At 37.7% G+C, this 19301-nt stretch overlaps 1 protein-coding gene across 4 annotated transcripts in view; it reads right to left on the bottom strand.

Annotated features, from left to right (window-relative positions):
- The window catches only part of bcl9 (BCL9 transcription coactivator), a 111805-nt gene that overhangs the window by 5896 nt on the left and 86608 nt on the right, over positions 1-19301 (bottom strand). For all 4 annotated transcript variants that reach the window (XM_079616657.1, XM_079616658.1, XM_079616659.1 and 1 more), the window contains 6 exons: positions 17322-17399; positions 8552-8946; positions 5091-5425; positions 1185-1295; positions 527-686; positions 45-144 (listed from right to left, as the gene is read on the bottom strand). In XM_079616657.1, the coding sequence (XP_079472783.1) occupies positions 45-144; positions 527-686; positions 1185-1295; positions 5091-5425; positions 8552-8889 (1044 nt within the window). In that variant the 5' untranslated portion in view covers positions 8890-8946; positions 17322-17399. The remainder of the gene's footprint in view (positions 1-44; positions 145-526; positions 687-1184; positions 1296-5090; positions 5426-8551; positions 8947-17321; positions 17400-19301) is intronic.

Here is a 19301-nt window from a genome sequence, read left to right as displayed (position 1 = left end):
ATCATGACATTTAGAGCAAACAATTCAGTGATGTCCTTTCTTACCAGGGGGAGCTGGGGCTTTCCACCCTTGCCGTTAGAGATATTATTCATGTGGTAAGTGATGATGTTTTCTACATGCCCCGTTATGACTGCATCTGCTGCCCTGAGATGGGAAGAAAACAGTCATAGTCAAAGCTTTGCATAACTGCACTGATGAAAAATATCTGGCATTCTAATATCTGCCATCTGAGGGTCTAGTTTAAGCAAACATGCGGCTGTCAGTGCTCAAACACTTTCATCTTTTACCACTACTACTTTTAGACATTTCTTAGCTCAGCAAAAAGGAAATGCGAAAGAGAGATAGTGATCGTGGGATTTGCTTCTTTGAACTGAAAAAACCTTGACACTATGATTTAACAAAACAACTGCATTTTAGCAGTGCACCTGAGGGCATCCTGGGTTTTTTTATTTATGCAAGCACACATTCACAATTATAATAAGACAACAAACATTATTAAAAAATAAACAAACAAGAAAATATTTACTTGTTGGCCATCTCTGTGGTGAAGACGTAAACAACCTTTGACCCTGGTTTCTGCCCACTCCCCAGTTCAGACGTTGTGCTTTGTCCTCCAACTGTATTGTGGGTAGGCGTAGATGCAGAAAGAGCACCTGGATCTGGCTTTATGTCAGTGGAGTTACAGTCTGTGCAAAACATAATAAATGTTATGGTTATCATCAAATAGCATTAGCCACAATAAGGTATGATGATTTTGCCAATCATTCTGCTTAGTGATGCGCATGCACAGAATGAATCTGCAGACTTTCCATTTTAAATTTTTTGGGAAAAACTACAGAATGAATTTCATAATATCCGTGTACATTTTGTGTGAGCTCGATGATACACTAAGCATGGCAAAACATTGACATTAACATTTGACTACAGTAACAGCAATACTTTTAAATGTCATTAGATTTTAAATTGCATTAGTACTCATGCAAAGTTCTTCAATAGTATACTGCAAGTTATTACAAATGCTTGAACTGAATGTGGATATTGCATAATAAATCCAGGTGAAAACAATAACCATCAAGAGTTTCATACCTACATTTTTAAGGTAAAAAATATGAATGCATATTTTACATGCACTTTATTACAAATACAATAAACAAATAAATAAATTAAATACTGAAACAACGTACTGAAGAATCCTGGGTCATCTTCATCGCTCTCTCCCCCTGAACACCAGTCTGCACCGCTGTAGGGCAACCGCCGCTCTCCAACACATAATCTTTTTGCTCTACTACCTATTTCTTTAGAGAGACAGAAGAGCATGATTACCATAATGTTCATGAAATGGTCAAGAGATTTCTACTGCCATGGAGTACATTGCTACTGAATTGTAGGTTTGTTTCTCAAACACCAAGAGGATAGAAATGAGAAAATATAACAAATCACCAATGGCAGTGTAGTGCAGTACCAGACAGGTCTTAGTCTTTCTGAACAAATGTCCCCTTAAAGTTTTAAACCTGCATGAATACAACGAGCACTTCTGTTCATTATAAATTCCATATTTGTCTGGAAAGTGCTGTTCTATCCTCTGGCATTCTCTCCTCATGCCATGTTGACTAATCGAGGTTGTCCTGAAACTTTTACAGGAGTCTAGGATGGCATAAAACTAGGGATGCACGAGACTAGCAGACTAGTTGATTAAACGATACTATTTTACAAGCGGCGGGTTTAGAGAAATGTCCACTCGTAAGATGAGGTAGTATTTTATCAGCCTAATCAAAACTTTTCCATTTTCTTATATGCCATGGCAAACTAGTATAACAATTAAAATTGTATATTTAAACTTATTAAAGGAGAAACATTATCAATGAACAGTTGAACAGTTTCAATGTCAACATCCTAATGAAGAGGAGAATATGCTTAATGTATAGTTGTCAGTACACATCAGGATTTTCTTGCGATTTATATAAAATGTATATAACAAGCGAACATCATGAATCCATTTTCCAAACAATGTTGTTGCCTTATCCTCAATCACTATGGTACACATACAGGTGAAACTCGAAAAAATTAATAATCGTGCAAGTTTTTTTCAGTAATTCAACTTAAAAGATTAAACTAATATATTATATAGACTCATTACATGCAAAGTGAGATACGTCAACCCTTTATTTGTTATAATTTTGATGATTATGGCTTACAGCTTATGAAAACCCCAAATTCAAAATTAGAATATTGTGAAAAGTTTTTCATAGCTGTAAAACAAGTGCTTATAAACACTTGTTAAACAGGTGAAGCTCAAAAAATATAAATATTCAGATAATTTTAGACTGGTACGGTTTTTACCACTGCGGAGTAGCCCAGTACCTGCATGACTCGTCATAGACAAACAGAGAGAAGTAGCTTCGGCTACAATGTTTATCCGCAAGAATGCAGTTGCACTTCTGTTTATTAACCGCTAGAGCAGCAAAACTTACAGACTGCTGCTTTAAGTGAATGCTCAAGTTTAATATACAATGATCATAATGCAAGGCAAGCACATCGTACCTATTTTTAGTGCCATTTAGTATGGAATATGACTGTTAATAGTTTAAGTAATCTATTTCAAATGGATCACATATACAGACTGTCTCCGGAGGGGAGGGGTTGACTAGTCGGTTGCAAAATTTCAGTTTAAACTAATGAAATTAGTCGTTGTGCACATCCCTACTTCTTCAACAAACTTTGGATAACTCTCAGCCAAAAACACACACATTGCTCTCTCCAGAAAAATAATACAATTTTATTGGCCATGTAGAAAGTTCTTAGTCACCGTTAAAGTGTCATGAAACCACAGGCCAGTTCACAACAGTGTTTGGAGCACTGTAGGCGACCCAGTCACTCACTTATATTTGAACTTATTTATTTTAAAAGGGACAATGCACATTAATTAACATGAGCACTCAAGTCCATCATGTAAATGTGCCAGATTTAGCCATACAGGCTATTTTTCATCTGTAGTCCCTGGCAGGTTGAAGGTAAAATCCACAAGTCCATAAAACAAACCATATAAAAACACATTCCAACAAACATAACCATAATCAAAGCATATTAATACAAATACATAATGACTTTAAATAGGAGACAAAAACAAGACACTACTCCAAATTACTGGATGAAATATTCCACCAATTAGATAAAAATGGTTTCAGATCCTCTCAGTGATGCACACAGCAGTTTACAGATGCATGAAATAAAATCCACAATAATACCACTTCGTAAGTTTAATGCACAAACATACACTGCACAACATGCATCTACAGCCTAATGCATAAACAGATGCATTCAGTTGTGAATTAGTCTTGAAAGTGTATCCTAAAGCTAAGTTTATCGCACAATTTTTCTACCCACTACAATGTTAATTTTCAAATGGCAAGAACTTCTTGTAAAAACAAATTACAATTTTATTTTTATTTTTCACTGGCAATAGGCCTACTTTATGTATTTTTTGTTAATCTATGGCCAGTTGTGCAGCCCACCTAAAAATGTTATGGCATTCAGTTAATAGGAACACCTACAACAATCAACAATACAGCTGACCCCCAGTGAGGAGAAGAAGAAAAAAAAAAATCACCGTCAGTGTGAACAAGGTTTAAGAAAGAGAATAAAGCACTATTGTTAGTTTCTATACCAGTGGTTAGCCTAGTTCACAGACCACAACATCTCACTGAAACTGGGACACGGTCAGGTCAGAAGGGGAGATATAAGACTTCCTGTGTACAGACAACACACACAGCTCAAACAAACGGCAAGAGCAAACTCTCGACAGCTTGAACAAACACAAACATGCACACCAAACTGCCTTACAAGCTGTCTCCCTGTGAGCACACAAGCACATCAGTACACAAAGAAAACCAAACAGGTTGCTTCTGGACAAGCAATTTCTGACTTAAACATCAACAGCAGCATTTAAAACAGACACATGTAGCCTAAACATTCCTTAATATTTTGTATATGTGCTGCACCTCAAGCACAAAGAATTAACCATAGTTTTTTTTTTTTAAGATTCTCAAACAAAAACATAAAATAAAAATAAATTGCATGAGCTTCATACTGAAATATGTTTATGCAGAGGCATTAACAACCAGCAGGGGTCCTTTAGACTGTCAAGCACACCAGCCTAAAAAAAGGGTGGGGGTGGGGGGGGGGGGGGGGAAGAAGGTGTCTCCCCCTCACTCAGCAAACCAAATGGTACATTCCCTGGCGTTCCCAAACCAGGCCTATCTTGCGATGCTGCCACTAGGAAACATACAGGGTTGTGGATGTCTTGATGCATCACTACAGTCCTCAGTGCAACCCAGAGGAGGCGGGCAAACATGCACATAAACGCATATGCGAGACGGGAAAACCAGCAAAAATGTGTGACCCTTGGGATATTTGCATTTGCATCCTGAATAATTAAAAGGTCATCCCCAATGGAACATTGCCACAGTCTTTCATGACACAAGGATATAGAACTGGGACCAGAACCACATAAAAATGATATAACAGCATGACATAAAAGCATAAAAAGGCCCTTATCAAACCAGCAAAAAAAAAAAAAAAAAAAAAACAGCATTAATGCTCAATCTCAGGACACCATACAATGCACCATACAAAGTGCTGGTACGTGGGCCTGAGGTGGGAAAAATAAAGTTTCTTGGAAGATCAGCAGTCACTTTCTCAAATGAAATAAAACAAAGAATTTTCTTTGCTTTTAACTGGTTCATTTACTGAGAATGGGCCTAATGCTCACTCTGAAAAAAAAAAAAAAAAGAGTGAGTCCATTCAATGTCAGAACAAGGAGGTAACAGTATCATCCTGTGCCACAGGATGATCATAATATTCAGCAATACAAAAATAACTGCACATGATGACACCGCTCAATATAATTACCTGACCAAGATAGTAAGGCTAGATACTAGAGTTGCTTTAAACCATACTATAGGTAATTTAAAACCACAGTGGATAAATGATCCCTTTATCAAAGGACACATTATGAATGCAAGAGCTCTGAATCAGCTTTATAATTCAACTTGTAGTAGGAAAAAAGAAACAAATTCACAAATTTTTTTTACCTTTCTGGTCCCCTTCATTGCTTGGCGTTCCTGTATCCCTTTGTTCGAATGACTCCACTGAAGTGCTTCTCTCTCTCTTAATCTTTCCTTTTGCACCATTGCCTGAACTCAGGCCTTGTCCATTTTTGAGTCCCATACTCCCTATGGGGCCTTGGGGACCTTTAGGTGTGTGGCTTCCACTCAGCGACTTGGGGTCACAAGGAGACGACTGTGATTGGCTGCCAGCGCCCCCCTGCTTTCCCTGGTTGGGCAGTTTGGAGTCCATCTGTGCAGCGCTGGAGGGGGACATCACGGGTGGCGACCTCACCATGGCCTCCTGCTTGGATTTCGGACTGCTGAGAAAAGCGTAAAGAAAAGACTGTGAGAATGGCCCAGGGCACACGTGGATGGTCAAGATCTCTGATTTCAGAACTAATAAAAAATTGGCACTGCTAAACGAAAACATAAATCAGTGTTTCTCAACTCTAGTCCTGGGGACCCACCTCCAAGAATGTTTTAGATGTCTCACTAATTCAACTCATCAGTTTTTTAGAGTTGAATAGGGAAACATCTAAAACATCCTGGGTGGAGGGTCTCAAGGACGTGAGTTGAGAGACATAATATTGTGAAATATTTTTTGTAATGTGTAAATGGAATGTGCTATTATTAAAATGTAGTAAATATATATATGTATAACAGTAACAGCATTTACGATGTCATAACTGTACTAAGCTAAATCGTGAATTCGATTTTATTTTGGTCAATTGTGCAGCCCTAATTATTGTATATTTTAAGTTATGAATTTATAACTGACATATATTGTGTAACCCATTCACATTAACTTGCAACAAGACAACAAAAGCCTTCAAACAATAGTTTTACACGTCGTAGTATCAGGAATACAAAACAAGACCTTAAAAAAGAGCACTAAACGGTTTTGGGGACTAAACACTTTTGTCTGTGGCAAACGAGCGGCAACCTGCCTGTCTCTCTCTTGAAACCAACACGGAAGTGACTTATAATTCATCGACTGGCCGTTAGAGACTGGATGCAAAAGAGAGTCAATCCCATACACCATATTAAGCCTTAAAGTTCTGCATAATGGCGTGACCACTTGAGTGACAGGTGGATTGCGGCTGCGGTCACTACTAGCCGTTTGTCTGCTAGCCACCTCGTCACCTCAGCTAATCCCGCCTCTGACCATTTTCGGTTATCCGGGAGTGACGCGCCACCAAGATTTGAGTTCTTTGGGCTTCAAAAATGCTCTTCAGAAACCAACTGGTGACGTCACGGACACTACATCCATATTTTTTTACAGTCTATGGTGGAAAAGCAGTGGAATCCTAAGTCATAACTATTACCTTCCCTCACTTTGGTAAAGAACCCACCAAAACACAGGCCTGAGACAACTGAGTCATATCTTAGCAGCTGACCGGCTGCAGCCACCACACCCTGAAAACATCACATTCAATAAGAGGAAAATCTTGACGTGTACCGGTGACGCAATTATAGTACTCTCAGTGACCTAATGTCCTAGCCCTGTTCTTTGTTGACAGAGTGCCAGGTTAATATTTAATCAAAACTCGTCAAACCAGATCTCCCACAAGCTAGCCTCCATCCATAGTACCCAATGTATTGGGTCCACAGTGTCCGGTTACGTGCCAACTGTAAGAAATCCACAGGAAACCATTTACACGCCAACAGTAAGGGCTGGTCATTGTTGGACACCTTTGAGTTGCAATGGACAAGGAATATGAGTTTTACTGCCAGTAACACTCATATTCCATGTCCACTGCCACCATTTTGGATCTTGAATGTCTGCCTGAAAGTGCAAACCACTTTCCAAAAGTAAGGTACCCGTTTCAGAGCTCTGCACACTACAATGCAAAATATTTTCCAACATTCAAGAGAAAATCCAAACTCCTTGGACAGCAGCTGCAAACATATACAAAATGGGGAGTGATTAGGCTATGTGCCATAGTGTTCACTGAAGGACTCCCAGGAGCCCCTCTGCAAACGCCTTAACCAGCTCCAGATCTGTGAATCAGCAAGAACAGCCATTTTGGAACCAACGTCCAGCAGGGCGGGATGTATAAGCTCTGGCTGAGCTGAAGTGGGTCAGTTTCTCATATGCTCAATGAGGTTCTGGAAGCTTTCCAGGTCCAGCTCTGCCTTCAGGGCACAGTTTCCCCAGCACTTCTGCTGCAGTTACTTCAGCTTGCACTGGTTTCCTGTCCACAAGAGACAGCTCAATGGCCATAAGCAGAGTGGGAATCGCAAGCAAGTGGGCAGCAAATAAAACTCTGGTGTGGTGCATCTCCATTAAAAAGAAATTAAAAAGACTCCTCCTCATACACTTAAGAACAATTTAATAAGATCGCAGTGAATTAATTGTATCTAGATTTGCCCTACTGCATTAAAACGGTTTATTAACATTTACCCAGGCAATGCTATAAAACTAGAGATGAAACAAAACAACTATTTTGATACTTTATTACACATTAGGGATGTTCAAAACTACATATTTCCAAAATCAGCTAGTTGATGTGTTCAAACCAAATCTGGATAGACATATCCACTATTCAGTTGTTGGACGGCTAGTCGACTGTGGTGACATCCTAGATATTGATACATTTCCATAAAAATGTCAAATACTGTTTTCAGCATTATAGAAAATGCATGTTAATGCATACATTTCCCAATGCTCTCTTCACTTCTAAACATTTTTGCATGCCACACTGCACAAAAAACTTTTTTTTAATTGAAGAATTGTATTAATTTTTGCATTTTGTTGTATTGCTATATGCATTACCATTCAAAAGATTGTGGTCAGATTTTTAAACGCTTTTGAAAGAAGTCTCTGCTAAACATTAAAATTCATTACAAAATAAAATAACTACGGATTTTGCAGTGCACGATTTACATTTTTTTTTACCTCGATTTATAAATCGTGCGCACGATATAGCAAATCAAGGGAACGAAACCGTAAATCGTGCACATTATTTAGCCTACTATTTTTTTTCCTGCATGTCACGTGAGGGGCTCCATACATAACAGGTTTCTATTTGAAACCATTTTAATATTCTATTTATTCTTGTGATGGCAAAACTGAATTTTCAGCATCATTACTCCAGTCTTGAGTGTCACATGATCCTTCAGAAATCATTTTAATATGCTGATTTGCTGTTCAGGAAACATTGCTTATTATTATCAGTGTTGGTCTGCTTAATTATTTTTAGGGAAACCGTGATACTTTTTATTTCAGGTTTTCTTTGATGAATAGAAATATACATTTGAAACACTATATTTGTCTTTTCTGTCACTTTTGATCAATTTAATTGATGCATCCTTGCTAAATAAAAGTATTCTTTTCATTTAAAAATCAAAACATACCTACTTCAAACTTTTGATCTGTAGTGTACAAAGTGTAAAACTGCAGTTTCACGGAACAGTTCATATACTCGCATGTTGGGTTCCCTCACCTCTGAGTGTTAGCCGATGGAGAGTTCCTCACTTTGGGGTTGCTGGAATGCATTGACGTCAGTCCCAGTGCGACAGAGGCAGGAGCAGTAGAGTGCTGGTGGGGACTGTGGGTGTGTGTATGTGTGTGGGAGTGTGTATGTGTAGTGGTGGGCGTAGCTTTGGCCCGGGTGCTCCGGGGCCCGGTATTGGGGGTTGCGACAGGGCTGCTACAGTCCTGGCCCTCTTCTTGCCGTTCTTTGGCTCTCTCCTTCCTGCCTGAAGCGTTTCCTGTGGTTCCGGTAGCTGCGGTGGTAGCCGTGGCTGCTGCTGCTGGTCTCTCCTCCTGCACCTCCAGCATTCTCTGTGTGGGCTTGTCTGGAGTCTCCCCGAGGAGCCCTCACAGCCCCTGGCCACACTAAACACAAACAAACAAGTAAAGAACAGTGTGTTAAGACCATGAGAGCAAGCAAACATTTCCTTGTACTTCACTTTACTTAATTCAATATCAAAGATTAAGATTTTTTTTTTTTTTTCTACATCCAATGAGATAAAAACTGCAAATCAAAATGCAATAATCAAAATGTTTAACATTTAGAAAAAAAACTAAATGTCCAATAAAACACAAAATTAGAATTATAAATATTTTTTTAAAAATCTAAGTACAAGACACCAAACCAACAGTGCAATTTTGTATGTTTACATTTCGTTTATTCAAAACGAATTCTACCTCTCTCCTTGCATCGCCACACCTAAACTAGCTCTAAAGTAAACGACTTCAAGTCACATGTTTACTTGTTTGTACACATATGCAGACGTGCTCCGTATGAGCTCTGAATAAGTGTCTATGAACATCCACAACAAACTACTACACCATGAAATCCACAGACCACTCCAAATCACACCCAAGGCTAAAGTTCTCAAAAATATCAGTCATTTCAAGAATATAAGAACATTTTAAAACCCTGCATATCTGCCAAAACACTTAAATTTAAGGTGTGAAAATGTGGAACTGTGAATCTGAAAGACAGTGGCCATCATCCAAAATTGACTGACGAGTCAGACTGAAGGCCACTAAAATACAGATTAGTTGAAAACAAGAAGTCATGTAACATCTCAGATGGAGGCGTGCGATAGACTGAAAACAGTTTGCAGTAGTCTGCACCAGAATATCATACTGAGAACGCATTTACAGTAAAGAGAACCATCATGTTTTAAGAGTGAGTCTCAGTAACAGGACTGGAAAACTTGGTTACATCCATTTTGGTTGGATTTTTAAGGATGGAAAATTGGAGGATTCAAATAACCAACTGGACAATCCTTCGAAACATTCAGCAAAAGTCATTCGCGGATGCGGTCAGATTTGAAGAGCTTGATTTGTTAATCTTGATTTAAGTTTGGGGTCAGTATTTCTTTTTTCTAAAGAAAATGAATACTTCTATTCAGGACGCATTAATTTGAAAGCAATAGACACTTATAAATGTTTTTAAAAAACTGTTTCAATTCCATGCTGTTCTTTTAACATTTCCATTCATAAATAATCCTAAACACAATTCTGAAGTGACACTGAAGACTGGAGTAATGGCTGCTGAAAGGTTAAGCTTTGCCATCACAGGAATAAATGACATTTTAAAATATATTAGAAAACCGATGGAAAGCAGGTATTTTAAGTAGTATTATAATATCTGATCACATAACAGATTACAGTGTAGAAAGAGACAGAGCGATAGATTGTGAGAAGCATGTAATGTGTACCACCTCAAAAACTCAACAGATAACAGACTAGTACAAAAACATACACAAATCACAGGAGTGAGAATAATCGAGTTTGTCTTTCAGGGTGTGTTAGTGCTTCCATGTGTGAATGAGATTGTGTTAACATGTAGTGGCCTTCTGCAGTTACGCAAACGCTAGCTTTCATAAGATATGAGAACCCTCTCAAAAAGCTGCAGTGTCAGACTGCGTTGTCATCCAGGAAATATTCAGGACCGCTTCCAAAACACTCAAATGATGCAATGCAAGCATCTCGCATATTCCCTCCCAGTTTAACAGTGAGGACTGAAACACCGCACTAACTCAAGCCTAAACTTAATGCTTTTATGAAGCTTCTCAGAAAAAAGGGCAAATGTTTATTATAATGCAGGTAAATTATTTATTTTAATGTATAATGTTTATCAAAATGTAGGTAAATTCCAAACAAAACATTCCTAGTTGTAGTTTACCATCTAAACCCAATCGCAATACAAGCTTAACATTCTTTAAACACTTAAAACAACAACATATGCCACTAATATGTAATATGATTTAATATCAGGGCTCTGTAGTGTGAGCATATGGTTTGCATTTGCAAGTTAAAATAATGCGTGTGAATGTGAAAAATAATTTGGGTACATCGGTGACATGATTAAAACTTAGCATCAGAATAAAAACTCAATTTAATGTTGCAGATTGTTTCACACTCTGATTGGCTGCTTGACACTGCCAGAATTTCGTCGGAATAAAATACCATAATATGTTTGCAGATATTTAGGAAACATGCAAAGTTCACAGTTGTTTCTACGAAAAAACAATGAAATGTGTGTTCGTGTCGGAATGTCTGTTTTTGTTTTGGTCTGTGATTCGCCCACTGCCAATTTGCCCAAAAGTATTTTCGACACCCTGGGTTGCCAGTTGGTGGAAAGCTCCGCATATTGTAGCCATAAAGGCCAGCAAACAAAGTCAAACTGGGTCAGAGATCGCAGCTGCGTGTCCTCAATCCCCCACCCCACATGAGCACCAAGTCTAAAGAGGGGGTCAAAAAACACACCAATATTTAGAATTTTGACTGCAGTACCCATTTCAACCACAAGCTGTCAATATTATATACTTCACCTTTAAGAAACATTTCTTACTAATATTTGTGTGGAAAAAATAATTCTGCAGGTTGATTCCTCACCCCCCAAATTATAGAGATGAATTTGGCCCCAGACGGGGAAAATCGCTATGCGCTATTTTTGATTGGCCATTGGGGATAGTTTTGTTGCGCAGACCTGGCAACACTGATAGTCATACTTTATTTACAGGAGTCTTTGATGACGAGTTCAGAACAACAGCATTTATTTCAAATAGAATTATTCGTAGCATTATAAAACGTCTTTACTGCCACTTTTGATCAATTTAATGCATCCTTGCGGGATTCATTTCTTTAACAAAAACAAAGCATAGAGCTCTGTTTAATATCGAAAAGTGAAAAGGAAACCGTAAGAGAAATGAACACGTCAATTGAGGCAGCCATTTCAATTTTTTGTCATTTAAAGCGTGGTTTCCTTGCATGGCCCCTCTCTCTCCTCCTGAACCCACACTTGCATACTGACATTCTCAGATTTCACCGTTTGCAGTGCGAGAGGCCGGTGTGCCGCTCTAATGGCGTACAGCGGCAGCAGCACGGCCGTCAAGCGTTCTCCAGCCCGCCACAGACATTTCTCTTCATGCACGCACACCCCCCAACACCGTTGCCAGGGCAACCCCAACCGACAGGCCCTGAATCTACAACAGCCTCAAAAACACACACACACCCACCCACCAATCTGCTTGAAGAATTATAACACATGTGCACTTAAAGGTACAGACACTTGCACACAGTTTTACTACATTTCTAAATGTTTCTAAAGGCTTACAAGAGACAGGATTTTTCTCCTAGATAGCATGCACTAACAAATATGCATATTTTCAAAATGCTAAATTATTTGATATGAAAAAAAAAAAATCAATGTCTATTTTGATTTGATTTTCCGTTAAACTGAATGCCCGATTGGGAGTCTAAGAAGCCTGAGACGAGGTTTGAACTTGAGGCAAGAAACGGGTGAAGAGAATGCATGTTGTGCATTCAAGCTCAGACTTTTCCACTTCCTTCTCAGAAATGGACAAACATTCCAGTACGCGCTTACACTTCCTGTCCAGCCTTGAGTGAGTGGGAACAAGAAAGAGGTGAAAACAGCAGCCAGTGCGATGAGATATCCAGTTAAATCTGGAATGGCGTGATGAAATAAATCTAATATATAGAGACAAGGTCAAAACCACCAAAACATACCCTTTCAATGAGAAGAAAATCACAGCTTCAACAATGCAGGCTGAAATTATTCACACTTTTAATATATGGTACATAAAATAAATAAATAAATGTTAACATTACAGTAATAAAGCAAAATGTAACTACATATTTTTTCCTATGCATTTATTAGCATATAACATAACATTGTATATAACATACACAAAATATATAACATTGGACAGTCGTGCTCAAGTTTACATAGCCGACTTGCAGAATCAGCAAAATGTTCATTATTTCAACAAAAGACGGAACATACAAAATGCATATTATTTTCTATTCGCAGATGCTCCAGAAGGAAACAATGCATTAAGAGCCGGGGAGTGAAAACATTTGAACAGGACAAAGATGTCCAATTTTTTCTTATTTTGTTTAAAAATATATATAAAAAAATACTTAATTTAGTACTGTGTACAGTGAAGAGTTCACATGTACATGTATAAAATGTTATTTGTTTTATTATACATTTCAAATATATAAAATAAAATTACCACCCTGGCTCTTCTTGTTAAATGTCAGTTTTAATGATCAATAATAGCCATTATAAAAGTATAAGTAGCCTAAAAGGTATAAGAAGCTATACAATAAGCTTATATATTAAATAGCCTAAATATATAGTTATGAAACTTCACTTTGCCCTCAGCCAACACTATTTGCCAGGGAACAATTATAGATTAATGAGACCAAACCACTAGACTCGAGACATCATCGCCTGGACCTCACAACAAAAATTTCAAATAGGTGCTTATATTTATAAATAAACCACAGATTTGAGCTTTAAACGACTTCATTCTCACCTGAAAAATTGTCAAAACTACATTATGACAATAACAGTAGTATTTTTAAATGAAGCGGGTTTTCCCCTCTGCTATTGAAGCTTGCTGGTTGGTGCGAGATGCATTCTGGGATACCTGGCTGTCTCAAGACCGCACACAAGTCACTTCTCGATGCATCCTCGGTAAAAGGGGCGGATCAAGCACACATCCAGGGATTAGTAATGGACTTGGCTAGAGGTGAACTTTGAATTGGAAAAGAACTTGGGCAGCGACTGATGACGTTTCCACAAGAACACAAGAACACAAGTGCAGACAAGAACGCATATTGAGAAACGGCCAGAAAGAAAGAAAGATAGATTCAACTGTATTGTGCAGTCCTACACAAGTAGATCAAGCCAATTCGCTGTATATTTCCACAATCCATTACCGCAAAACTGGCACAGCAATATCAAAGCTACACGGCAAGGCGCTCAGGATGCGGCCGGCGGGCGGTTCTGCTACAGGGCATCATCAGGAACGCAAACAGGCAAATAGGAAAATAGCAGGAGGTGCTCACAGACAGCAGAGCTGGACGCCACAGAGCCGTGAGGCTTAAATGACTATATGAACTGTGTAATGGGCTGTTTACGGCAGAGGTCCTGCCACCCTTATTCCGTTAAAGCAAAGCTTCCTAAACTGCATTTCCATTTTGCATGGCTCAAGGGCTGTATACTCCCACTTATAAATCATAAAGAGTGTGTGCATGTGTGTAGGAGACGTGTGGGTTCGACCACTCACGCGTGCGGCATCATGGTGAAAAGGATTTTTTATATTTCTCCTCGCACAGACAAAAAGAGCTGCTGTAACCTTGAAAACCATTGCCTTCAGGAAAAAAATAAATAAACACATGCACACACTTAAGTTGTCGTTTAATGCTAGCTGTGGTTTTCCGTACCTAAATCCTAGTCTTTACCAATATAGACGCCGTATGAAACTGGTATTATATTGCTATTAGACGGAGCTTCTGTTAATATAATAAAGACAGCTAAAGAGACAGCTAGCATGATTTAAGGCTAGATATAGCAGCCAGAACAAACAGTCGACATAAAATCCATCAATCTGAACTGTTCAGTGTTAGATGGCTACGGAGAAAGGTTTTCATTCCTTGCAAAGACGGCCAGACATATGCAAATCCCATTTATAATGCACAAATGATTGAGTCTAAACTGACCGTCTGCCTTGGCTTACTGCCTGCAGTGACAGAGACGCAAACAAGCAGGTCTGCCTGTCAATTGTAGATTATTGACTAACTGCAGGGCCGTCGCAGACTGAGCCATCCAGACACTTTTACACAAAACAACTAGCAGTGCATTCAAACTATACATTGAATGGCGAACTCACGACCTTCGCGTTGCTAGCTCAAGGCTTAAGCTACAGGAGTGTTTCAATGACTACGTTTACATGTGCACCACCAATAATGCAATTTTTTACAATAATCAGATAAAGGACTTAATCGCAGCAAGATGTTTAAATGACACGAGCACTTGCCATTTTCGTTATTCAGATTAATCGCCAAGAAGTGTGGTTATTTTACCGCCATTCTTCACAAACTCCCAATGCATAACACAAATGATGAACTCACAGTAGGTGTTTTAATCCACTTACATCAAATGCAAACACATTGGGTATTATTCGGCACGGTGATGAACATAGCAATGCCAATGTAAGTAACGCTTCTCTGCGTGACGATACGGAGCTGAGACTTCCAGCTGCAGAGATTTACAGAAACGCGTCCACCATAAACACAGCAGCACACTTATGAACTGAAAAGTGACTTCATGTAATTAGTCTATTTAGTCAGTCCTGCACCTGCAGATCTTTCTTCCAGCAGAGATCTGCTCGAACACACCTGACTGTAATTTATAAGTGATAAAGTGAACCAAAGACCCTGATTAGCTCTTTCAGGTGCGCATTTAAATACAGCCGTAGCTCAAGTCTGCAGGAAGGCAGGTCTTCAGCAGGAGGACCGAGCACCTCTGATCTATTTAAGGAATTTTAAAGAATCTAACAATATTACAAAATATAAAAAATAATATTTAATGCACAATTAGGGATGTCAACAGTACTGGTTGTAGAACTAACAAGTTCCTCAATACCTGTAGTAGACAGAAAATAAATAAAATAGAACAGCACTCCAAGTCCTCTATTCAAACATGAACAAAACTTTTAGCTTGTACTCATTTTAACTACAGGTCTCCTTCTCAGTCAAACCAATCAGTATTAAATAATCTAATTATTACTAAATGATTTACAGCCAATACACATGCAGTGAACACCATGCTAATAATTTAATTGTTCCTTGAAGGCTACATTGCACCGTTTTATCGTTTAAAGAGGAACATGTTCATTTAGCGTATTCGTTTTTGTGTTATCAAATTCAATCAAATTTGCCCACAGCTAAATAGCAAAACAAATGAGAGTGAGCCCTAAACACAAATGACAGAACAAGTAATAACATTTTACAACCATTAATTGCACTGCTAAAGTTAAACTAAAGGCAACTCCGTTCAATCACTTCAAGCTCAGTTCTTGGCAGTGCATACTGGGAGAGGAAAAAAAAGGTTGAGATGTGTATTCTGTCATTCTTACAGATAAAAGGATTCATTGGTCATAAACTAGCATTATTAACTAAAAGTTCATTAATTGGGGGATTTCAATACATTGTCTCTTCTCTAGTCAATTTAGAGAGAAATAAAGCTCACTTACATTGTGAAGGGGGGGTACTTTCACTATTATTTGCCAACTTCTTCAGAGCCAAACAAATAAATTCTGAACAATAATTGATTTTGGGAGCCATATAAAGAGATCCAGAACTTTTTGGTGCACAAAGAGGACCCATTATTGTCCCATTCCACACTGGAAAATGGACCCAATGTATAAATGCCTAAACCAATAGGGGTCCATCTATTTGTTAAAAAAAAGTCCACCTGTGTGAATGAAGGTCATGAACAATGGCTGTAATGATCACCACATATCTTGAACCAGTTGAGGATGTGTGGTCCAAAAATATCCCAACAAACTCCAAAACCATCACTGGACATCCAGAACAGTTTATTAACTAACGTTAACAAAGATTAACAAATAGAGTAACAAATGTATTGCTCATGGTTAGTTAATACATTAACTAATGTCAACTAATGAACCTTATTGTAAAGTTTTCCCGAATAATTTTATTCAACAAGGATGCATTATTTTGATCAAAAGTGAAAGTAAAGAGTAAAGACTAAGGATGCACCAAAATGAAAATAGTCTCAAAACCACAATTCAGGATGCACCAACAATAATCAATCAATTAAACTTATTTAACAATCACTCAAATAGCTTAAACTGAGTTGTACAAACATTTAAATTGCACATAAGGTAGTTTAACCGTTTTTATATCAAAGGTTCTTTTTATTAAAAAAAATATTAATTCAACATGTTATAAATGATCCATTTCATATAAAATGTTGTTCTTTTGAACTTTCTATTCAAAGAATCCTAAACAAAAATACAAATTATTATCATAGAAATGTAAAGCAGCAACACTGGTTTTAACATCGATAATAATAAACATTTACTGAGCAGCAAATATGCATAAGAATGATTTCTGACCATTTGCTGAAAATCCTGATTCGCTATCACAAGAATAAAATTACACCAACATATTAAAATAAAAAAACTGTTTTTTAAAACTGTAATAATTTCACACAATACTACTGTTGTTACTATTTTTCTGATCAAATAAATGCAGCCTTGGTGAGCATAAGAGACTTCTTTAAAGAACATAAAAGAAATCGTACAGACCCCAAACTCTTGAACATGCATGAAACCCATAAATACATCACAGCTGTTGTTTGACATGGATGTGTTAACACAGGCATGAAAATAAGATATGTAAGCTGCACTCACCATGTCCCTCTTTGTCACGATATAGCTGTGGCCATGACTGCACTGACTGCAACAGAACACCACCAACCGCACAACGATCTAAGAGAGAGAGAGAGACAGAGAATACACATTTATTAAACGCACTCAGAGGGCCAATGTAACACCGCTGAGGAAATGCTTTAAGAGGGAAGAGTAGTGTGTTAAAGCCAAATCTGCAGAATGGACTGAGGTAATGGCTTGATTAATAATAGATGGGCGAACCAGATTTTGATTGAATGACACTTGTTTGAAATGTGTATCATTATAAAGAGTCTTCAGAATCGTCAAGCTTGTCAAACCCTCTCCCACGCTCACACTATAGATGCTGTAATGTAGCATTATGAAGCCTGTGAAAGGAATCAATCAATCAAATCACCATTTACTCAACCATGCCATTTAATACCTGTATAAGTCCTAGTCTTAAATATGCAAAAGCATGACAGACATTTGAAAGTGGATACCAAGAATGTATATAATAACCTATTTTTTTCATCATAAACTACTGCTCAAATGTATATGATCAGTAAGATTTTCTTGTTTTTAAAAGTAATAACTTTTATTCCATTTTAAAATAGTGTTCACAATGCTAGAATTTCTAACTTTGACACGATACCTTGAAAAATAACGATATTCGATACACATGTGGAAGACCGCCATATTGGCTACTGCCATACAGATATTTTTTTATTAATTTATTTTCTTTTTTTATCATTTGGGTAATTTTGTTGCAAAAGCTTACACAGTGAGGCTTTATTTGAAACTGAACTAAATTTACAAAAAAAGACAAGTAAACTGTAATAAAATAAGCACAAAAATTAAACGAATTGCAAAAAAATAAAAAAAAATAGCACAAATACGATAGAATTAATAGACAAAATAAAATATACACGGCTTTAAGTTTTTCAGGTGGGTCTAATAGTATTCAGGCAATAAATACTAATATAAATTAAAAGTAAAATAACACTGGATAGTTTTCATCGTAAAAATTAAATACAGATTAATGCTGAATTAAAGTTAAAAGTTATTCAGTCACGAGTAGTGAGTGATTCTCGGTCTTTTGTTCTTTGATTAACATGACTGACAGCAACAGGTATATTAGGCTGTATGGCTTAGGGTTTATGCACGGATCCAATATAACACAATAAAAGTGTGGTTATTTTATTGTCTAGTGTTTTTTAAGTACCACACCAAAATGGGAGAGAAAATATATAAATAATATTAAATATCAATGTATTGCTTCATTCAGTTCTATGCAACAGAATCAGATTTAACTACGGTATTTATTTTTTGACCAATTATCAAAAATAAAGTATAGTCCTAGCAAGATATTATCAGAGCCTGCGAGCAGCAACAGGGGGGCGGATCAGTCAAGTCACATTTAGCAAATAGCGCCACAGTCCAGCTTAAGTAAGTTCAGTCATGTTTAATTTTTGTTTAAAAAAAAGTTATTAATCTAGTTCATATATATATATATATAACCACTCTGGAGTAAACAGTGACGTCATCGTCCAGCTCAGTGAACGAGAGGGTAGCGTCATTTTCCCAGCGTAGCCCAGAACGGCTTTACCACACCATGTTACAGCAGAGTAGGGCTATTCCACACAGAAACAAGTCTTCTACAGAGAAATTTCATGTCATGTAATTTGAGCGACTTTGCTTTTCTGGTGAGCATGAGCGGTACATGAGTGGAGCGTTGGCTTGGGCCGTGAGCAACTGAGCAGAGAGCACAGCACGCACACAGAGATGGTGCTGGTACAGAAGTCACTTTGATGGCAAGCAAAAGTTTGACACTATTTTTTAGAGCGTTATTGCTTTAACAAAAAAAACACACAAAAAACCCCACACTAACATGTAAAGTCTTTGGAACAAGCACAAATACAGCAGAGTAGACATTTAAATGCATTGACCAGGTGAGGAGCTCTGCTATTCCAAGTGTGATGAAGTCTGCAAGCTTGTACCTTG

This window comes from Phoxinus phoxinus (assembly GCF_949152265.1).
Source record: "Phoxinus phoxinus genome assembly, chromosome: 6".
NCBI classification, from domain to species: Eukaryota; Metazoa; Chordata; class Actinopteri; order Cypriniformes; family Leuciscidae; genus Phoxinus; species Phoxinus phoxinus.
This window is presented reverse-complemented; position numbering and strand designations above follow the sequence as displayed.